A 13414-nucleotide genomic window follows, 5' to 3' on the forward strand; every position below is an offset into this window, starting at 1 on the left:
CTGCATTCTCTCTCCCTCTCTCTACCTTGTCTCCCTGCCCCTCCCCCACTTGCATTTTTCTATCTCTCAAAATAAATAAACTTAAATTAAAAAAAAAATCTTGAGTTCTATTTGTGAAATAGAAATAACAACACAAGTCCTTTAAGGAAAGTCAATAGTCATTGAAAAGGAAAAAAGAAAAGTTAGAAAAGTTAAGTTACCCAGCCACAGAAAAAGGAAGCAAACTGTTAAAGAAAACCATTTGAACTTCATCTGCCTAGTGGGGTCTGAGAAAAAAGACATAAAGTAGGTCATGATTAATTTCTTCTAAATAATAAAGTTGGTCTTCATTCATATCTTTCTGAAACTTCCTGAAACTGGGCTGGGTAGCAGAGCATATAGTAAAACAGACTTGGGATTAAGAAGAGTTTGGTGCTTATAATTTGTGGCCATCTTGCAATCCCTTTTTAAAGACAACGTCCATAACCTACTGTTACATCAAAAGAATAAAGAGAACAAAGTCCCGAGAGGAACATGTTCTACAAATAAAATATCTGATTACTAGAAGGCAGCCATAATATTTGCAGACACTCAGATCAACAGCAGGCTTCCTATAGGAAGTAATCTACAAAGCTGGGGCAGCTACCCCCACCTACTTCCTAAGTTTCTTTCATGGAGCACAAAGAAACATGATTAAGATATTTCCAGTTATTGAATTATAGAGCAGGTCCAGGAAATGTCCCTTGGCTCAGTAAATAAACGTATATCCCATCTCCATTCGCCAAGTGCAGTGAGGAATGCTGCTTGCCCATGTGTGCCTTGGTTCATTTGTGTTGAATAATTCCTGCTCCTGAAATAGCTCCAATGATAGAGAAAACGAGCTTCTGAAGATTCTTCTCTCCCTGACACATGCAAAGCATTAAGATTACATCTGCTACAGTTTGAAAGATAGAGCTAAGAGCAGTTACCCAAGCACAATGGCAGCCAAGTGAGCCCGGCTTGTTATGGGAGAAGTGTAGCCACAGCTCCCTGAGAAATCCTGTGGCCTCTGCAGACACAACACAAACAGCCACGCCACTGGCGAGAGCTACAGGGATTAACCCCAAAGCACAGGATTCTGGTCATTAAAAGGGAGTCTCCTAACTGTGTCACTCGGAGAGTTACATAAGCCTGCGGACGCTCCCCCCAGCTATCTTTTCACCAAACTGAAACCAGCAAGTTGTGTAATGATCCTAAAAAACACTGCAGCTTGAAGATTTTTTTTTTTTTAACACAGCTATGAGAAAAAAGGAATTTGCTGGGCAGACATGATATTAGGTTTGACACACATTAAATTAAACCAAAACAAATCCTCACTTTTTGACGCTGGGAGAACACAGATGAAGAAGCAACACTGCTCTGGGGTACTGAAAATCAGAGAGGGTCTCACTGCCCTGAACCTTTAGCAAACAGACTCATGGCTGCCAGCCAACACTTCTGGAATGGCAAAGGAAGAGTAACGGTAGCAAGTGTGAATCGGGCAGGCATGGTGATGATGTCTAAGACTAGAGGGAAAATGCAAAACAATACCTTTGTGCCCTGGGAAGGAAATGCTTCTTCAAAATCAGCCAGGATTTGCTGTCCTAACTCAGTCTGGGCGGCCTTCACTCTGTAGGGAAAAGAGAACATGTCACTGCCTGGTGTGATTCTCCATAAGTAGTTACGCAAAGATCGTAAGTCAGAAGTGTCCAAGTCTTCAGAGATGGTCCGGGAAGTGGGGAGGTGGGGCTAAGTAAGAGAGGTCACATACTCGTTAGTGGCAGGTTTATGACCAGGCCCCAGTCACTGGACTTATTCTCATGGTGGATTTTCTAAATCCCGAAGTTCTTCAAGGCCACCTCTGACCTGGCGTGGGGTAGGATAGGTTAACCTTTACAAAGTGTCATGAGGGGGTGGTTATGCTATGGGAAAATGCTCTGTAATAATTAATGCCCAATCCAATAAAAATGCATGTTGGATCGCCGCTACAACTTCTCTCCTGCTCCTTGGAGTACAGAATGCAAGAGGGCTCCAAACTGCCTCACAAATGTTGTTTTCAACCTGGAAACCAACATCAGGACCCTAAGTCGTAACAAGTAAACGAAAAGAGTATTTTCTAAAGGAAAAAGATCTGAAAGATAAACTGAGCTACTACTTGGAAGTGAAGGCAACTGGAGGAAGATGAAGTTCACTTAAGACTGACAACAAAAACGAGTTCAAAAGAGGGTGGGGGGGGCGCCTGGGTGGCTTAGTCGGTTAAGCGTCCGACTTTCGCTTAGGTCATGATCTCGCGGTTTGTGGGTTCGAGCCCCGCGTCGGGCTCTGAGCTGACTGCNGGTGGTTTACATGTACAGCGGGAGCTCAAGAAATACATGTCGGCTTCAATGAGAGGAGAAAGAAGCAGCTGGGAGGAGAGAGCAACTGTGCGTCAGCACCCCTGCAACGATCACGTCCCGGCCCAGCCGCAGGAGAGGGACACCCCACACCAGCCATTCCCCCGGAGCTGGATGGCTCGGGGTCTGAGGCAAATAGTTCACCTTTGCTAAATGCACCATAAAATAGTGTTCTTCCTTTTTTGGTCTTCACCCTGTTACTTTGGAATTAACTCTGTAAAGTTTCTAGAAATAGTGAACAGCTCAAAATCACAATTCCTTTGGCTATTCAGCTGTGGCTGGCAACCTACTGAGAGCTTTTTTTTTTTAATGGGGGGACAGGCAGGACCCCAAACAATCTGGTTTTTCCTGTGGCACAGTTATAAGTATGCTTTCTTCCCAATATTTTCCAGGGTTTCCACTATCTTCAAAACTTTTAAAACCATCCTTGTAGATGGGTTTGCACCCTCTAGTCGCTCAGTGAGGGAGCTGAGGCTATTAGTACCGGGCTAGGCACCAAGTCACAATCTGGGCCCGCCATCTAGAGCTGCCCAATGGATAACGGGAAATGTGCCTTGAGTGTGAACTGACAGGAGAGAAGAGAACCTGCTTCTGTACAATTGTACCTCGAAGCCTTGTGACTGCACATAGTGGGCCAGGCAGACGGCCTCCCCCGGTGCCAGGGCACAAGACAGAGCAAGCTTCCAGGGCCTCAGGCCCCTCTGCTCCTGCTTGCCTTCTGGCAGCAACAGAGAGTACCCGTTCCCTCCTAGTTCCCTCCTAAGCCACCGGGACAATTCCTGGAGGGAAAGCTCCGCCCCAAGTCAGGGACATTCACATCACATTCTCAGGGCTCCTGAGCATCTCAGCGACACGAAGCTCCCAGCTCTGCCTCTTTCAGCCCTCCCACCCCATCACATGCTTGCTGGGGTGCCTGAAGAGACAACCGGAGCCTATGATAAGGCCTGATACTCCCAGAGTGCAGAGGAGAGGGAAAGAACCAGGGTGTGACTTGCAGACTCCCGGCCAACTTTTCCAATCCATTTTCAAAGTCATGTCTTAAGGTGGTGTAGACCTAGCTGTGGTACCCGTGAGCCATGTATAAACAAGTCATGTCCCCAACACGGGCCACAGCTAGGGAGGGTTGTGAAGTGAGATGGCGGGGAGGCGGGCCCGCACCGGATGCCTTCCACTGCGGGCGGATTCTGCCCGGCACTCACCTTCCCAGCACTGGTGGGCTCAGCAGGCACCTTCACAGGTGGCTGCCAGCTGGAGGTGTAATTAAAGTCGGGGCACAAGAATACGCTTTGGAGCGCAAATGTTTCCGAGCATAGTTCCCAAAGCGTCCAGCAGTGACTCTGTTGGAAGAGCAACCACTTCCCTTCCTGACATTAACGATGTATCTACAGTCCCAAACCACGACTCCGTGCAATTTCAGGGCGAGATGTGATACAGTCTTGACACTCAGTTGTCTAAACAGGATCCTAGAAAGAAGTCAACCCTAAGAGAATACATCTTGGTCCTAACTCCTTCTTTGTCTAATGATGAAAGGTAAGTTCCTATTGTAAAAAGAGAGACCGACAGAGACCCTGTTAGCAGAAAAGAGTGGAGCTAACGTGATTTTCATAAAAATGACTCGGAAATTCCTCTACAACTAACAGAGAATAGGGTGAGTGAAAGTGCCTCCTGGGATCCAAGTGAGCTCAGTCATCTTGTGTGGTGACAACACGGTGCCGACCACACAGGAAACAATGGAGTCGCCGCGCTGCTCAGAACGGAAGGTCAGCCAGTGAGCTCTAGCGCCCTCCACGCCATTTGACCAAGGGTTGTTCAAAGGCGACCTTTGCACATTGGGTGGTGGCAGAAGGATATGGCAACTTATAAAAGTTATTTAGGCATCTGTGGATAGAGTAACCCTGACGCTTCCATTACCTTGTGAACAGCTGTCCCGGAGAAAACACCCTAGGCACTTCCCAATAAGCTGACCTCCCAAAGTCTGTCCTGGACAGAACAGTTAATGCGGTTGGTCAGATGCTCTAGTTCCAAACAGACAGGCCCTGTAAAGAATCCCACTCCAGAGTCTTAGAGGGATTTGGTGGGACAACTTGAGATCATCAAGTACAGCCCTTGCACTTTTGAAACTGATGTTCTTTCAGAGAGAACTTGTCAAGGTCACACAGTTAGTCAGACCTTTACATTCTCCAATTTCTTTCATTGCTACACCACGCGACACCCCCTCTCCCTAATCTGCCAAGGACCTCCGCCATGTAAGAAGTTTGCTAGATTCCTCTACAGTATTTTTCAGTTTGAGGGTTTTACAGGTTTTAGGAGAATGCAAGAATCTTCTACTCTTTTTCAGGAAATATGGACTGATTACCAGAAACCCAGAACAGTTGCTCTCATGGATATTCTTAAGCCAGGAGGCTTGAAATATAAATGATATTTTAAAAAATCTTTCCTTCAATGCTACATTAACATTTAAGCATTTTCTAGAAGGGTAGCTGGAAGAAACAGCTATATTCAAATCAAGGTCCATGAACTTCGTATTTCAAACATACAGGCAAAGGATTCAGAACACAACCTCTCACATGACTTCTGCGACTTACAGACAGCAAGCTATTAAACTGGAGAAGCTAAAGCAACGCATAGAGTGTAACTCTGCTGCCTTTCCCCTGCCCCCCCTCCCCACAAACAGCTACTTCTATCATTTCCAGATGGTTCTACCATCACTTATGTAAACATAAGGGAGGAGAATTCACCAGAAAAGATGCTAAAAATAAGAAATCTGGACTTTCTGCAAACTTTTAGTACCTCTTGAAAAACAATCGTCAAGCACTGAAAACAAGAGATTTCTCCTCCTGCGTTGTTTCTGATGTTACTTAATAGCACGTATTCTGTATCACCTACACAAAAGCTTTGCAAATGGAAGTTGTGAAACGAACTAAAAGAAATGTAAATCCTCCTGTGTTTGCAGCAATCCTACATGATAATGAATGGTAGAAGCCCTGAAATGTACTGCTAGAATGTCAGATTTTCTCTTTTTGAAGAGAATGTCTTACAACAGTGACCACAAAGTTCCTTCAAATGTATAAAACCACCTCTTTGAAAAAGGTTAAAAAGCAGAGTCGTAAAAGAGTGCATCCTATTCTGTGTCTTCTTTGTCCCTACAAACAATTAGGAATAGAATTCAGTTCTGCCATATTTCTGCCATCAGTAATGCCCATCCAAGGGGTGCCTGGGTGGGCTTCTGACTCTTGATTTTGGCTCAGGTCACAATCCGATGGTTGTTGGATCAAGTCCTGTGTTGGGCTCCAGGCTGAGTGTGGAGCCTACGTGGGATTCTCTCTCTCTCTCTCTCTCTCTCTCTTTCTCCTCACTGCTCCTCTTCCCTGGCTGTACTCACTCTCTCTAAAAGAATTAAAGCAACAACAACAACAATAACAAACAATGCTTATCCAACATAACCAACTGGTAACCAATCCCTCAACACATCTCCTTGACCTCATGGTCACTGTCTTTGTAAGGCTCTTATCTTTTCTAGTCCAGAACACAGTCTCAACCTCCAGTTCTTTGTACCTATAATCAATCAGACTTTTACACAACATAAATGAGAACGTGTCCCTCCCTGCTTAAGATTTTTCACTGTCCACAAAGTAAAGGAGTCTTTAGCATGGTATATAAAATCTGACCCTCCATGCCTACGTAGACTTTCACACTCCAGGGCCTCCCAAAGTACCATGATGTTCTCTCCTCTCATATTGTTCCTCCTCTCTTCTTGTCTTGGTGGTAAGATCCTTCCTATCCTTTAAGATCAGATGAAAACTGAACTCTTCTGTCACCCCTGCCTTCAGCCCCCAAAGGCAAAGTCTTTCACTTCCTCTTCTCAGGTCCTGCTATTCATTGTACAGTATCTACCAGTTTTGTTATATCCACACTACACTAAAATTTTCTACTAGTGTCTCTCTTCTCCACACAACGATGGTGAACTCGTTGAGGGCAGAGCGTATGTATTTCTTATGCTGTGCCTTCAGTACCCCCAGCATGGGGCCTAAGATATAGGAAGTCCATAGTATATACCCTTTAGATAAATGAAGGAAAGAATAAGTGAATGGGAAAAAAGATCAACTCTGGATTATCACAAGGATAAGGGGAGGGCTGAGTGCCTTCCCTTCTCCTCCTCCATCCCTTGAGAGCAATTCTGCCTTCTCCATCCACGCTTCCTCCTTTCTGGCAGCTCATAAGGACCTGTTTGCTCCCTCGGCTACTTCATGCCCCCAGTGAGATATGGCGATTGGCCAGTTCTAAGTGTGAAGGAGTTAGGAAGGATGGAGGAAAGGGTGGTGACTTCCCTCGTATGCTGCCAAGCTCGGTTCTTACATTCCCTAACGGTTCTCTGGCTCTGCCACTCTACGACGGCACAATGAGTGCAATCACCCCTTCTGTCCCAAATCCTTAGACAGAATAAGGAGATTTTAATAAAAATCCAGAACTCTGAGGACGGCCTGGCAGCACAGGATTGAAGAAGGAAACCGCTGCTGAAAACTGCTTTTCAAAAAATGAAAGACAAGGGCAGGAAGTGAACGCAGCGGGATACCTTGGGCTCCTGCGGGAGAAGTAACCAAGCCAGCGTCCAGGTCTGCGTCCCTGCCTCGTGCGGCCAGGTCAGGAGTGGGGATGCATCTGAGAATGCCAGCAGTGGCCAGAGGGCCGCCAACACCCAGGCAGGGCAGGGAGCACCCAGCCCAGAAGATCAGCCACTGGTCTGTCCACCTGGTGGCGCCAGCCCCACCTCAGCATAGAAGAGCCACCTGTGGCAGACGCTCAGCCGAGCGGCCCAGCCCGTCTCCGTCACCGGCGGGTGGCAGTAAATGAGCGTCCCTGGTCAGAATGACAGAGAAGCTGACAGCCAAAAGCGCGCTTTCGGCTAGAAGTCACCCAATACCAGAGGAACGCTAATACCAAGAAAGAGAGTCCCCACGCTCAGCAAACCGAAGACCTTCTATCAGAGGACGCAGAAACAGAACAGGCAACTCAGAGCTTTAAAATACATGGGCCCTGCATTCCCTGAGAAATTTAAGAGGATATTATGTCCATGAAAAAAGAATCCAGTAAAGATCCTACAGATTAAAGTCGGGTTGCTGAAACAGAAACCCAACTGCTGGGCCAAACGGGAGAATGGGCATGACTGAGGAATACGTTAAAACGGCAAGGCTGAGTTGAGGAATTCAGCCTTTTTAAAAGGGCGAAAAAAGAGATGCAAAGTAGGGAAGAAAAAATAAGAAATATGGCAGCAGATCTAGAAGTTCCAGAATCCATGTAATATGAATTCTTTCCACAAAGAGAATAGAGAATAATGCATAGAAACTACTCAAAGGGGGCTCAGTCGGTTAAGCTTCCGACTTCAGCTCAGGTCATGATCTTACAGTTTGTGGGTTCGAGCCCTGCGTTGGGCTCTGTGCTGACAGCTAGCTCAGAGCCTGGAGCCTGTTTCAGATTCTGTGTCTCCCTCTCTCTCTGACCCTCCCCTGCTCATGCTGTCTCTCTCTCTCTCAAAAATAAATTAAAAACATTAAAAAACTACTCAAAGAAATAGAAAACAATTTCTCCCAACTTAAGGAACTCATGGATTTTTATTTATTTAAAAAAATTTTTAATTTTATTTTATTTTTAAATCTTACTTAAATCCAAGTTAGATAACATATAGTGTAATAATGATTTCCAGACCAGATTTAGTGATTCATCACTTACCATATAACACCCGGTGCTCATCCGAACAAGTGTTCTCCTTAATGCTCACCACCCATTTAGTCCATCTCCCCACCCAACACCCCTCCAGCAACCCTCAGGTTGTTCTCTGCATTTAAGAGTCTCTTATGGTTTGCCTCCCTCTCTGTTTTATCTTATTTTTCCTTGCTTTCCCCTATGTTCATCTGATTTATTTCTTAAATTCCACATGAGTGCAATCATATAATGTCTTTCTCTGACTGACTTATTTCGCTTAGCATAATGCACTCTAGTTCCATCCATGTTGTTGCAAATGGCACGATTTCATTCTTTTTGATCCTGAGTAATACTCCATTGTATAGATAGACCACATCCTTTATCCGTTTGTCAGTCAATGGACATTTAGGCTTCTTCCCGTAATGTAGTTATTATTGACAGTGCTGCTACAAACACTGGGGTGCATGTGCCCCTTTGAATCAGCATTTTTGCATCTTTTGGATAAATACCTAGTAGTGAAATTACCGGGTTGTAAGGTAGTTCTATTTTTGAAACTCGAGTCTTTATACTGAAGATACAGTAAGTACAGAGCAACATGAAGGATAAGAGACCTATATCCTAGTAAAATTCCTGACAACCGCCCCCAACTTCAAATGCTTCCAGAGCAAAATAAAAATCAAACAAAGCAGATTATCTTATAAAGGAGCAAGAATCCGATTGACCAGACTTTTTGATAGGCAATAAGAAACACCAGCCAGTAGATTTACCTAGTCTATCATGCAACAGCCAATGGGAAGAAGCAACCTGTGTCGTCCATCAACAGATGAATGGATGGACAAAATCTTTAGTGTATATTTACAATGAAGCACTCAGCCTTTCAAAGGAATGAAATTCTGATACATTCTACAGCATGGATGAACCATGAAACACTGTACTAAGCAAAATAAGCCAGGCACAAAATAACAAATATTATGATTCCGTTTAAATGAGGTACCTAGACCAGGCAAATCACAGGAACAGAGAACAGAACAGAGGTTACCAGAGGTGGGGAGAGGAGGTAACAGGAGTTATTATTTGATGGGTAAGAGTTTCTGTTTGGGGTAATAAAAAAGTTTCAGAAATAGAAGTGGTGATGGTTATATAATATTGTGAAAATACTTAATGCCATTGAGTTGTATACTTAAAAGTGATTAAAGTGGTAAGTTTTATGTTATGTATCTATTAACACAATTTAAAAAAAAGTAGGAAACCAAAACAAAGCAATTACCATGAAAGAAATCGCAGTGAGAGTCAATGATCTGCCTTGAAAATAGGTAACACATCCAGATGGTTTTACAGGCAAGATCTACCAGATCTGACAACGATTAATATCCAGAATATATAGAGAATTCTTACAAAACAATAAGAAAGAAATAACTCAGAATACAAGGAAGTGGTTTTCAGAGGAAATGCAAATGGTCAATAATTAAATGAAAACTACTCTGAGTAGTTACCAGAGAAATGGAAATGAAAGGACCTGGGCATTATTTTCCATCCATCAGTTAAGGAGAAAGGAAAGCTGACTGTATAAAGCATTGTTGAAGCTATGGGGGAATGGAGACTGCTACTGTGCAGACGGTACTATAAATAAATAAAGTCTCTTTGGAGGCCAAATGGGAAGCCGTTTCTAAAATTTTAAATGCACATGACCCATGACCTCAAATCTATTCTAGGGAAATATATGTGCAAAAAAGTGGTAGATTTTAAAAATTAGAAGCAACAATCTAGTGATATGAAAATGGTTAAGTAGTCCGTGGTATATTATACTATGGAATTCCAGGTATCTATCAATTAAAAAGAAATGAGGCAGGTCTGCACATATCAATGTGGAAAAATCCCTAAAATACACTGAGAGGTTAAAACCAAAAGCTAAGTTTCAGAGTGAAGCATATGGTGTGAAACCATTTATTTAACATAAAACAAGGGGCGCCTGGGTGGCTCAGTTGGCTAAGCATCCGACTTCGACTAATGTCACGAGCTCATGGTTCGTGAGTTCCAGCTTCACATCGGGCTCTGCGCTGATGGTGTGGAGCCTGCTTGGGATTGATTCTCTCTCTCTCTCATAAACCAACCAACCAACAAAACTGGGGCACCTGAGGGGCTCAGTCAGTTAAGCACCCAGCTCTTGATTTCAACTCAGGTCATGATCTCACAGTTGGTGGGACTGAGCCCTAGGTTGGGTTCTGTGCTGTCAGCAGAGATAGCACAGAGAACCCCCCGCTTGGGATTCTCTCCCTCCCTCTTTCTCTGCCCCTTCCCCACCCATGCTCTCTCTCTCTCTCCAATATATGGACTTAAGAAAAATAATAAAAGAATAAAAGAAAAGAAAACCACAAACTGAAACTACAGATTTACGTAAATGCACAGATAAATGTCTAGAGAGATACACATCACATTGATAATAGTCACTACCCGTATACGTAGCACCAGCATCTAGAGGTACAGCTAAATAGTACTTTGGTTTCATCTGTATACCTGACTTAAAAAAAATTTTTTTTAATGTTTGTTTCTTTTTGAAAGAGAGAACGGGGGGAGGGCGGAAGCAGAGAGAGAGACACACACACACACACAGAATTTGAAGCAAGCTCCAGGTTCTGAGTTGTCAGCACAGAGCCTGATGTGGGGCTCAAGGTCACAAACTGTGACATCATGATCTGAACGGAAGTCGGACGCTTAACGGACTGAGTCACCTAGGCACGCCTGACTTTTTTTTAACATAAAGAAAATGCATATCGGTATTACTTACAGAATTACTGACATGATTATAAACACAGAAACTTCAGGAGAAAGAGGCCTACAGCAATTAGGCCTTATTAAGAAGGCAGAAATGAAGATGATGGCTGCTGGTAAGTTCCAGCCCCCTTGTCTCTTCTTTGTTGCAAGAAAGGTTAGAAATCGTCAATTGTGATCATCTCTGCCTTCTCAGTATTCTCCTTGCTGCTATTTCTAATAGAAAAGACGCCGAATTCACCCCCCTCCCACTCTCCTTTAGAATCTTCATCTTCCTTCTAAGCATTAGCCTTCCTTTCTACTGGCTCTGAATCTGGGACTGGAACTCAACAGAGGTAAGAAAGAAGAGGTTAAGTCATCATTTTGTCACATTTGAAGTTCTAGTGGCAAAAGATTCTCCAAAGACGACCACAGCAATATCGCCCATCCCACATGCTCTTCCTGTCAATGGGTCTCTGACATTCGTCCCAGTGGGGGAGGTGGCAGCAGAGAGACTATGTTCCTTCCTCCCTAATCCTGGCAGCCTTGTGACTACCGGAATGATACGACGTGACTTCCAAGGTCTGGTTCTCTTGGGACCTGGCCATGAGGAAGACTGAGCAGCCCAAGGAGGACAACTCAGCTGAGCTCCCAGTGCACAATGAGCACCCACTTGCCCGCCATGACAGTGAGCCATGGATCCTTTCTGGCCCCTCCTGAGCCACCCCAGCTGATGCTGCATGAAGCAGAGGCAAGCTGCTTCTGCTGAGGGAGGCCAAGTTACAGGAGTAAAACAGCTGTTGTTGTCAGCCACTAAGGGCTGTGGTGATTTGCTATAAGGAAACACAACTGGAAGAGTTTCCCTCACAAATGTGGACAACCAAGAGCTGTCCACACGCACGATATGCCAGCTGCCCTCCAGGGAGGCCAGGCCAGCAGCTATCTAGTACAGACTGCTCTAGAGGACGTGGCCAGGAGCTGGTGACAGCACATCTGCGTCACACAGACACAGATCACATGACACCCGAGGTTCCTTCTCACAAGACTGTGCAGTGAACATACTGAGCTAAGTGCTCAAGCACATCCTAGCACAGTCTTTTTTGAAAGCAGATGATTGTTTTCTCCAACGACATTTTACCTCTCAGAAAGCTGCCGGATCTGCGGAATTCCCATGTATTTGTGGAAGTGCTCCAGAACGTTCATCACGCCTTGAAGAAGGTTAGCGACTTCTCCGTACTGTCTTCGCCTGGTCATGGCTCTGCAAGGAAATGAGAGGTTGAGAACGTTAGAAAAACCCTCAGGACACTAGATACAGATGCAGGACTGTCTACTCTGAGCTCCAAAATAGACATCAACTCGATCTGGTGACCATTACTCTTGAGCACTGAATATGTATGGTCCTGTGCGCTGCTGGGAGGGGAAAAAATAAGACCTAGTAAAAATCCTCAAGGTGACACTGTTTAGTAAGAAAGACAGAGAGCCAACTCTCTGATACCAAGTAGGATACTTGGGATCTAACTAATATCTAGTAAGATAAACTGACATCTAACTAATACTAAGTAGGATAAACTGAGTTCTACACAGAAGTACAAGTTATGCGCTATGGGGGGCACAAAGGAATGTGGGAATGATGGAGCCTCATTGGGTGGGGGAGGGGGAATCTAGGAAGACTATGGATTTCTGTTGGGTATTATGGGATTAGCAGGCTTTTAACAGAGACGAGGGATAATAAGAATGTTACTATCTGAGGATTACAGCACAGGGGCAAACCAAACACATCTTCCCAGCCTGCAACAAAGGCCTTTTATATGCATTTAACTCAAATCTGTGGTGTTTAAGCCAATGTTAAGCAACCCTGTCTCAGATAGGTCTACTTTCACTACAACTAATGTTAATGAAGCATAAATAAAAGGAGACTAATAAAATCAAGAGTTACACAAGGAAGGACAAACTGTTAGTTCTAAATATTTTATTAGGGTGGAGCTTTTAAATTAAATGAGTAATTTATGACTTCCCTTAGGCATTAAAAAAAGAGGCTTTTAAAAAGACAGGACCAAGCTCAAGCCAACCTGTCATGTTGCTACCACTGCCTGGTCTGAGAGTCTGGTGGGAAACACAGCATCTGGGGCAACAGACGAGGAAACTGCTCCTCTAGGCTCCCACTGGCCGGCTCGTCTCTCTGATCGCTGCTTGCGGGAGGACGGGCCAGGGTTGGCTGGAGCTGGCGCAATGCCGAGACACCAGGAAGGAGTCTGACCCTCTCCTCCCCCTAGCTTTGGATGCTGCATCTAAATTTCTGTGAAGATGCTCTTGGTTTATACGTGAGACTATACTGACATGGGGGCAGGGGGAATTCTCAGGCTGAGACAGACCACGGAAGTGAACTGGCCTGGCAGAACCTACTAGTAAAATGGGCCTTTGGATTGCTTCTTGTGGTAAATAGCCAGCTCTTTCTTTTAATAGGGTTTCTAACATCCTCACGCTTCATTCCCTAGAGTTCCTTTAAAAACCACACAGGATGCTATAGTCTTTGAAAAAGACTTTGAAAAAAGTGGGCTGGGGAATGTCTGGGCAGC

At 44.5% G+C, this 13414-nt stretch overlaps 1 protein-coding gene across 1 annotated transcript in view; it reads right to left on the reverse strand.

Moving 5' to 3' along the window:
• Positions 1-13414, reverse strand: part of VPS53 (VPS53 subunit of GARP complex) — a 136290-nt gene that overhangs the window by 83506 nt on the left and 39370 nt on the right. The window contains exons 7-8 of the mRNA XM_077749623.1: positions 11977-12096; positions 1549-1627 (exon numbers count right to left, since the gene is read on the reverse strand). Coding sequence (XP_077605749.1) covers positions 1549-1627; positions 11977-12096 — 199 coding nt within the window. The remainder of the gene's footprint in view (positions 1-1548; positions 1628-11976; positions 12097-13414) is intronic.

The sequence above is a fragment of the Crocuta crocuta genome, unplaced genomic scaffold (genome assembly GCF_008692635.1).
Source record: "Crocuta crocuta isolate KB4526 unplaced genomic scaffold, BGI_CrCroc_1.0 scaffold149, whole genome shotgun sequence".
NCBI classification, from domain to species: domain Eukaryota; kingdom Metazoa; phylum Chordata; class Mammalia; order Carnivora; family Hyaenidae; genus Crocuta; species Crocuta crocuta.